The 10518-nt window shown below is 34.8% G+C and overlaps 1 protein-coding gene across 1 annotated transcript; it reads left to right on the forward strand.

Moving 5' to 3' along the window:
* Positions 1–1895: 1895 nt before the first annotated feature.
* On the forward strand, positions 1896–10061 carry LOC147863515 (uncharacterized). The gene is made up of 5 exons (XM_087319295.1): positions 1896–1985; positions 5940–6379; positions 7165–7373; positions 8775–9160; positions 9600–10061. Exons 1-5 carry the CDS (start codon positions 1926–1928, stop codon positions 10059–10061), a joined length of 1557 nt encoding a protein of 518 aa, XP_087175421.1. The 5' UTR covers positions 1896–1925.
* Positions 10062–10518: the final 457 nt, after the last annotated feature.

The raw sequence follows: 10518 nt of genomic DNA on the forward strand, positions 1-10518 counted from the left end.
CATCGATGTAGAAATGCATTATGGACCATGGTCGGCTAAATATAGATATTGATATTAGAATCTATAGCTAGAGTCCAATGCTATTTGCTATTTGAAGTGTGAGGTTGTCCTTTCTAAATGTTTCAAAATATATCAATATTATCCTTGTAATTACAGCCCACAGTTATTGATACAACCTTAGTTATTTTTTAACATTGTTAGCATATGCTTGTCCATCGTTAATGGATTTCTCTCACATGCTTAAAATTTTATTTAATAATTTGTAAGTTGATCCTCCACAAAAGCATTCATCAATAACAACACCATGAAAGAGATCAAATATATTTGCGAATTTCAATTTTGAAGGTTGGCATGGGAGACATTGGGGGTGGTCAAATGACTTAATACAATTCTTTGTGATATTAGATTACTCGTAAACTCGTGCCTTGTCGTCTCAATGCTCACCACATCTCTGGCCCCTTAGATCTCCCTACTTTCTTCTTGCCTCCCACCACTTGTCTATTATTTCCTGCAATTCATTGTCTAATGTCCTTGTCTAACCTCGCTCTTCTCATTCACGCTTCCCTTCTTTGTACGTGACCTCCATGCATTAGTACATGTACAAACTTGTATTGCCCATCTCCATGCACATATCAGGGTTCATTCGCCTATGTCTGCAATAGTTCTCTTAACTTGGACGCTAACTATGTATTTTCAACAATTTCATAGAACATGTGTTCATACACATTTACTAGTACCAAAATTGTGTTCTCTTTCGCCATTATGATCACATCATCATGATAGAATGTTAATGTGTTGTGTTACATTAATGAACCATGAATAACCTACATTTTCACTTTCATGGATTAGTAAAAGAAAACATATCTTGCACCAAACATGCAAAGTAGGGTTTCTAGAACATTATGCCTTTCTCTCTGTATTGACAAAAAAGCAATTGTCATGAAAAAAACAAGTTGTTTCACAATGCACATAATTGCCTTTTTATTAAATTAATGTCATTTTATGTAATCTTTCATCATGCTTTGAGTTTAGTATGTTGGTTGTTATCGTTCACTTGCAAGTATAAGTCCTTTTCAATGTCGATATGGGGTAATTTAAAAACAAATTGGTTACCATACCTCACATTATTATTAAGCCTATGTGATGTGCTCTTAGAAGTAACAACCGAACCGCGAAACCGCAGCTTAACGGTTTACATGGTTCGGTTCAATTTTGGTTTTTCTTAATGGTTCGGTTTCAACAGTTAGAAACAACAGTTTAAATAGTTTTTTTAAAAATTTAAATAAATAAAAACTGATTTTAAACAATCTTTTCATTTTCATGCCTTATTCTCACATTTTAGGAAAATCTTTAAATAATTTAAATAATCAAATATTTTAAATTTTTAAAATTTAAAATTTAAAATTTGACCTAAGTTGAAAACCGAAACCGAACCACGAAACCGCGGTTTTACTGGTTTAATGGCTTAACGGTTTGAAAATTTTAATGGTTCGGTTTAACGGTTTCGTGGTTCGGTTCGGTTGGTTTGGTTCAGGTTTCAAAAAAAATTAATGGTTCGGTTTGGACCCTCTTGAACCGAACCGAACCGTTGCCGATTGTTACTTAGAAGTTAGCTAACTGTACTATCTCAAACATTAATACAAGTATTTTTCTACTTTGGTCATGAAATATGAAAGCTACCTAATTGTTTGTTGTTTCTTAGATTATTGAATAATTTTATTTAGTTGTACAAGTTTGATAAGTTGTTAGCTATCTCTTATGTTTATATTATTGTTTCAAATGTATATGCAAAACGTACAAGTATGGTGCTCTATTGTAATAATAAATATTAAATCCTCGACAAGTAGTTTTATGCACATAATTGGAACTCAAAAGTTGATCATCATCAACGAAGGGGAGTATTGGATTTGTTGTGAAAACCCATTATGCTTTTGGTTTTGTTGTTTTTTATCTTAAGCGGTGTGAGGGCTGATGACTCGCTTGAAGTTAGTCTCTCTCTCTCTCTCTCTCTCTCTCTCAGACATTACATTTAAATTCACAGGTGAAAGCATTGCATTATACATTATTAAAATACCTTTTCTCAATAGCAAAGTCCTTATAAACTAGCTAACACCTAAATATATACATAGTTATACAAATCACTTTTGACAACCCAAGCTTTTAAACCAATACCATTGCCTTAATGCAATGTTAAAAAAGACGACAAAATTAGTTCAAACTATGATCATATACCATAGATCATATCTAACATCTTATCTTGTATTTAAAATCAAATGCTTGTGAATCAGTTCCAATGAATTATGTTATCACATTTGTGATGAATGAATTATGAACCAATTGAATATAGTGCCACTTTCTCCTTTTCTTCCATGGTTTCTCAATGATGAAAAACAAAGAAACAATTGGTCACGATCATCAACCAAGATATTCTTATTAGTGAACTACACAAATGTCATGTGGTTCAGTACAAGCATTGTGTTTTTTTGCTCATTTATTTGCCTATGCGGAGCTCTCCACTCGTCTTATTGTTCATCTATTAACAATCCTTTTAGTTTTCAAGCTTCTATTTTCTCTTACAATTATAGATGCTTTTATGTGCTCTTTTCTTCTGTTATTGATTTATCTAAGACAAATCGACCTTGAAGTCTCCGTGCTTCTGTTTATTCATCGTACATAAGTTGGTTCATAACACCTTTTCCACACAATTCGATCATTGAGTCCTTAAGAGATTTTGTCCTCAGACCAATTTCTTCAAAGTACTCGGTGTTATGCCCAACTTTTTGAGACCTTTTGTCTCACATAACAAACACCACTCAAACTTTCTAGGGCTTGATGTGTCTTTGACTAGACACATGAACATGATCACACACAAACATCACATAGATATTTGAGCTCATGCTTGACTTCCTTGTTAATGGTTTTAGGGTTAGGGTAGAGGATGAGGATGAATGGTAATGGTGTAATAGTGAAAATGATGGAGAGTATGATGGTGAGAGAGATGATGAAGATGTTGACAAGCATTATGGGGTGGGGGGTAGTGCCTAGAATGGCTCCACCCCCCTCCCAAGGGGGTTCAACGTAAGGGAGAGAGAAAGAGAGAAAGATGTCAAAGAGAGAGAGAGAGAGAGAGAGAGAGAGAGAGAGAGAGAGAGAAGTGATCCTTTCTATTCATTCATTTCCCATAAGGGGTTAAATAGGTACAAAGGGGTAGATCCACAAGGGTGCAAGCCCCCTTGGCATTCACACCTAGTCACTCACTCACGCCTCTTTGTATCTACCACACTCACACTTACATTCACACTCATAATCATATAAAATCACACATACATATCCACACATTATATCTTTCACCCTCACTTATCACACTTATCAATCACTCGTACATCTCATACGGTAACATTCCTCAACACAATTGATATTCACCCTTACTTTTTAACGTCTTTAGTTTTTCACACATTATGCAATCCTCAACTTTTTTGGAGCTTGAAGTTCCATGAAGTAGCAAGACAACCTCATATCACAATCATACAACACACCAACTAATCCATTACAATTTCTACCCTCGGTTGGCTTCTCTAGAGCCCCAAGCATTTGCCCAACTTTTCTAAGAAGTTTGATCTCTCACACATAACAAACAATCTCCAATATTTAGGGGCCCAAAATGTCATTGGGTAGGCACATGTACTAGGATTACACACACATCACACATTCCATTGGGAATTTTAATTGTGGATGGCTTCCTTAGTGCAGTAGATTTCAACCCTATCATTTTTGGGGCATAAAATGTAGTTGCGTGTACCAGGTAAGTAGAGAAGGGTCTTATTAATGCAATGTGTAGATTTGGACATGAACATGCATGCATGCATTTGAGTTTCGTAAACATGGTCATGCACTACCATTTGGTGAGAGATTGATGTAAATAGGATATAGTGGAGTGCAAGGCCGATCGGGCCATCCTAATGTGACAAGAAATTTCCAATGACGAAGTATAATTATGAGAGACTTAGGGATTGGACTTCTTTAAGTTATAGAGCTTTGTAGAGAGAGATAGAGACAAAATTTATTATCATAGCTTTTTTCTATTCCAAGTGATTAACAATCCAAGACCGGGTACATGTAACATGCCACAAGAACTTTAGAAGTGGCCACATTCCACAAAATTGCTTTGATTGTCATATTTCCAAACTTGATCCTTTCTTTCTCAAGAAAAAAATGTCAGCATTTTTGTCCACTTATGAGTTCCCTCAAAAAAAAATTAAGAAATGAAAACTTTTGAGCCATCATATGTTCATATAAATCTTAATAATGTTGTTCCTCTAACTATTTACAAGGGCCAACCAACAAATGCTAACTTTTCCTTTCCTCTTCCATAAGAAGAATGTCGTAATTTTGTTTCCTTTTCAATGGCTTGTCAACAAACCTTCCATGATGTACTACCCTTTGTGACTACCAAAGCTCCAACGTATATTTCTCAATGCATGACATGTGAATTGACTTGTGCATATTAATCCTCAATTGCAAATAATTCCCACACTTTCATAGCATTCATAGCCTTAATGATATTATCATGTCTAGCAACCAAAAACATGATATCATTATCATATACTAGAGCTTGGGCAATACAATAATTCCTTGATTAATACACCAATGCTTCTAACTCCTGATCCATTGCCATATTATGCAACTTGACAATAATAGGATGCATCACAATAGTAAAATTAAGGACTAACAATTGTCAATAATAATTGGCTAACTTATCTCTTAATCAAATTAGGTTGGTTACTCAGGACTCCTTTAAGTAGGTGACATGTGAAACAAAAGCCTCCCCAAATGTGTATATTAACCATGACATACAATCTCCAACACCCAAACAACACATTAGTTGATGTACAAATGACTACTTCACATTGTCAAATGCCTTTTCAAGATCCAATTGTTACATAAAAATGTCTTCCTTAGACCCTGTTGCATATTCAATTGTTATTTTGAACATTCAAAATATTATGTAATATAGGTCTTCTTGCGAAAAAGTCATATTGAGCACCGTGAATAATACAAGGCAAGACTTTATATAACTTTTTCGCCATTATTATTTTACAAATCTTAGAAATTCCTCCCATCAAAGAGATAAGATCCATTAGGCAAATGGCACCAGAGACAACAAGTCCGACAAAAACTTTATTAAACTAATCTTCCAAGAGAGCGAAGCATATAGCTTGGTGATAAAACTTTTTGAAATGTAAATACTAGTGAACCTTTAAATTGCATGAAATATTTCCGTAGTTGACATCAATAAATGGTTCAAAAGATGGGATGTAGAAGATCTCTTACAACTTTTAAGTGATATTAAAACTAGAAAATTACATTGCAAATATTAGCCTTGAATGTTGGGTTCAATATAATGCAAGAATGCCTATTGAACATATTCAACCTTATCCCATTACTAACATGAGTATTAGCTCTCGTAGAGCCCTTACACTGAATCACGCAAACTAGGTATTGACATTGCATTGTGGCATCCAAATACGTTAAATATAGAGACATGTAAGGTATGCGATTAATCCTAGTAGAGGCTGAATATCACTTGCTTTTTACATGCTCAACATATAGCGTAATTTGTGATAACATATTAAGAGGGGGGTAATAACTTGAGTGTCCTACTTGAGACACCATCTAGAAGATTGAGCTCATATGTGTATGCCTTATTCACATACAAAGACTTTGTGCTTCAAAGTATGAAGATTCTTTCTTTAGGAAGGAGACACACATCAACAAAACTTGTGTACTTTGGCTTTATGGGTTGGCCTCTTTATGGATGCTAAAAATATATCTACCTAGCTTTCATAGCCATACACATTAGTAGTTGGCTTAAATGAAAGCAAAATACATGTGTTAGAGTATTTTGATACAATGAATAAAATTGTTCTTGGATATGACAGTGGGTGAACCATGGGAATGGAATCTTAAACCATAGGAAGGCAATTGGGCCAGGGTACAAGATAACATCAAAGACGGTGATGATGTTGAGGCCAAAGTGGAGGTTCCCTATAGACTTTGCTGTGACAGCAACACCGTCAATTGCTGATGGCGCCATCTATTTTCCAGGATCCAATGGTATGCTATATGCACTAGAGGAGGAGACAGGGGAGGTTCGTTGGTGCCAAAACCTTACCACTCTCTTGGGGGAGCAAGTGTTCACCTTTGCACGTGCCACACCTGTTGTCGTCCCAAACTCACCACTCCTTTTGGTGGGATTGACGGGTCCCCCTGTCATCCTTGCTCTTGACCGCCTCAGAGGTGGGTTCCTCATTTGGCGTTCCATATATCTTGACATTGCTAACCTTGCCATCATCACCATGTCCGGCACCGTATATGAAGGGTATTATCTATCTATCTATATATCTCCCTCTCTCATTGGTGCAATTGTATACGTAATGTGCATCTAACATACACAATGACAGTTCCTCAAAGACATTACCTTGGGCTCATTCACAAAGGTGCTTTTTTCAATGCAGGATAAGTTGCATATATGACTAGCCAAAAAATATCCTTGTATTGGGTGATATGCTTTGTTAACATACATTCAAACATTTATACAAATTCATACACACTTGTTTAATCCTACACATACACATTCTATCTTGTATACATTTAGACAATCTTACACACTACATGCACTTATTCAATCATACACACATTCAAATGAATTCATAAACAATAAGTAGAAAGACTACATTTTAATCACAAAAGAATAGTCACATAAGTTATCTAACCTCGCATGCAGTTAATACATATATTGGAAAAAACCAATCGTATATATAGCTTCTTTTTTATCAAGAAAATTTAAGACCCTTAAAATGTTTAAGAAAACTTCCATGACATCAACAAATATGTGTGCTTTCCTCCTTTTCATTGAACTAGTTTGTTATGGTTGTCCTTAACATCAACAAATATGTTTATACACATGATATTTTTCCTAACGTGAATATGACCAATTAAATCTGTTTTAAAAATGAAATTTAAGTTTCTTTTTTTCAATTGGTTTTCTATGTTTATATATTTTGTGGGTCACAAGGGTGTGTGGCGTTTGGCCTATGAATATGCTCTACAAGCTCATTGTACCTTGATTTATGGTTCTTATAGGATCTAATTGTGTGTTGCAAGGTATTATTATGTGGGTGTATCATCCCAACAAGAAAATCTTAGTGAAGGTTTCTCTTTCATAGGGAGTTTCCAAAAGATATCATTAATAGATGGACGTGTCGTGTGGAAGACTCTAATGCTACCATATGGAATAGGATATTATGGAGCAGCATTATGGGGTAGTAGTCCCTCCATTGACGCACAAAGACAACTTGTGTTCATTGCTACAGGTTTTGATACTTGTTCTCTTTACCATAATAGTAAATGCACACAATACATTTATGCATGTCATTATGGAATATATCTCTAGAATTTTATAGTTCTCGTCATTGTTCTAAAATACTTAGCATAAAATACGTATTCTAAGTATTCTACAAGTATTTTAACTTTTTTTTAAAATACTTAGAATATATATTTTAAAAATAGAATATGTTGAATACGTTAAATACTTAGAATATGTGTAGAATACATTAAATACTTCTTAAATTTTAAAAGTTCCTTTTCAAAAAAGAGAGTTTAATTTAATGTTTTTTGAAATGATAAATACTTGTTAAATACGTCAAAATTTTAAAAACAGTAGTTCTAAAACGTAAAATATGTGTAGAATACTTCAGAGTATTCTAAAACGTACTCTAAACTTAGAATACACGTTTTTTAACAATTATGGTTCTCGTCGAATGTGTTCACTTAGAGTCCTTGGAAGGACAATAATCAAATCTAAAGAAGCCACAAAAATAATGAAACTTACCATACCATAGTGACATAGTCTTGATAACACACACAATCATGGATGAAGATATTAGAACCACAATAATAGATTTGACCACACAAACTAATGTTTGATTAGATTGAAGAAATAGATGAAGCATAAAAATGTGATGAGGTAGCCTTATACAATCTAAGGTAGGTTGATCTAATACTCCTTGGACAAGGACGTCATCCAAATCACATGACAATGTTTTAGAAAAATCAAACTTACTATTACGTCAAAGTAAAATAGTTTCATTGAATACATTCCAACCATTAGAAAGGTACCAATGCTTGTTTATTAATGTTTTGAGAGGTTAGCTAAGTCCTCTTTGGAACACTGCTCATAAGATGGCCTCAATGTGTAGTTGAATCATTCTTTTCAAATAAAATATATTTGTTTGAGCTCATTTCTAAGAGAATCATGAGCATTTAATTGTAGCTACCATACTCTTTCAACATAATGTACTACAATGGACAAACATATTGCATACACACAATATGTAAATAGTCTACATATGTTTTATTGTTGCTTGTCATGAAAATTAAAGAACGTTCATTCTACAAATTGAATGATTATTTGTTAGGACGCTTGTTTAAAACAAAGACCTACAACACATTGTTGTATGGATTTCTCGCAATATGGAAATGAGTTGCAAATAATTTGTTGTGAATAATGATATCAAATCACAAGTAACTTTCCCTATGTTTGCAATTTTTTATATTCTTGTGTTCTAACGTAGCCACAATGTATATACATATGCAAATTTGTTATATGAAGCAAACACGGTGAATTATATAGGACTACACTTTTTTAATAAGCTCAATGCATCTAATTTACAAATTTCTCAAGCTAATACTTGCATGATGCATGTTGTGTCTAGGTAATAACTATCAAGTTCCACAATGTATTGAAGATTGTGAGAGTAATCAGACAACAAATAGCACACAAAATACTCCAGATCCATGTCTATCTTCATATGATCACCACGATTCTATTTTAGCATTAAAGATGAATGATGGAGCGATTAAGTGGAGCACTAGCTTGTTGGCTTATGATGTGTTTACAATCCCATGCCAATCATCAACAAGCATCCCCAATTGCCCAACTATTCTTGGGCCAGATTATGATTTTGGGGAAGCTCCGTTGCTTCTATATCTTGATGCCACCTCAAATGCAACTAGTGATAGGTGCCTTGTCATCGCGGGTCAAAAAAGTGGTGTTGTGTGGGGATTAGATTGTGACAATGGATCCATAATATGGGCTACGGTAAGATAATTGTGTGGGAAGGGAAAATATGTGCATGTTGTATATATGTCATCACCTCACATCAAGAACGCATCATAATGTAACATTTTTGTCCCATAGAATATAACATTTAAAACTCATTTGTCACATGATGCATCCATATACATATGCCATATCCTCTTCATGTAGGATATTTGATGCCAAAAATCAAGTCATCACAAAGATCTATATCATGTCTTCATGATTGTTTTTGCATAACTGATACATAAGTTTATTAATATAAGGTCAGTAAAGGTGTCTCCGACTCAAATGCATTTAATATGTGAGAATTGTTAATAAAAATAGAGTGATTGCATAACACAGCAACCAACCCCCCACTAAATGAACAACTTAACATCAGTCAAAAAATGGTGTTTTCTATGATTATGTTACACAAGAGACTTTGGAAAATGTTTTGTAGGTGGCAGGACCTGGGGGAAGCCTTGGAGGAGCATCATGGGGATTAAGCACTGACAAGGAGCGAGTGTACACAAACATAATTAATAATGACCGCAAAGAGTTTGTACTAGCACCGGGAACTAGTGTCACAAGAGGAGGTGGTTGGGTTGCCATGGATGCTAAGACAGGGACAATATTATGGTCTACTAAAGACCCAACCCTTGGACCTACTCCAGGGCCCACCTCTGCTGCCCGAGGGGTTGTCTTTGGAACTTCTTACTCTAACCCTGGTTCTGTTTATGCCCTTCATTCTCTTACTGGCTCAATTCTTTGGTCTTCCCCCACTGGTTCTGGAATCTATGGCGGTGTCTCTATTGGCAACTCTTGCATCTATGTTGGAAATGGCTACAATTACTTCCCCTTTCCAAATGCTCCTAATGGGACATTTGTGACAGCCTTTTGCTTATTGGAAGAAAATCATTAGCCCCCCTTAGTCTTTTGGATAATAAACAATGATTTTTCACTTCCATTATAATTGTACATTTTATGCTAGAAGTAGACATGCATGCGCATACCTATATTGTTTTTCAAATACCATGGACTTTATGTTTTCACACACCAACCTCAACCTCGTGTAAGATTTTTAACATCCATAATGGGGATCACACCATAAAAAAAAAAAGACTTTGTTAATGGATTGACATGTCATTTATAACGTATTTTGGCATCCTTATTAGATGATACTATTTACTACGATGTTCTTTTCAGAACCACCTCGATGTTGGTCTATGAGGACATACTAACCTACCCTTTTGTTGGTGAGAATGAGTGACAATCACTCTTGAGCCACTAACGTATAGGTTGACTACCGAATTAACAAACTAATCTTACGCTATGATTGAATAAGTTACACAAGAAAATTACTAGTTAACCATGAAGAG

This window comes from Azolla caroliniana, unplaced genomic scaffold (genome assembly GCF_043228905.1).
Source record: "Azolla caroliniana isolate FFs.n. ecotype wild unplaced genomic scaffold, voAzoCaro1.0.p SCAF_5, whole genome shotgun sequence".
In the NCBI taxonomy this organism is placed as follows: domain Eukaryota; kingdom Viridiplantae; phylum Streptophyta; class Polypodiopsida; order Salviniales; family Salviniaceae; genus Azolla; species Azolla caroliniana.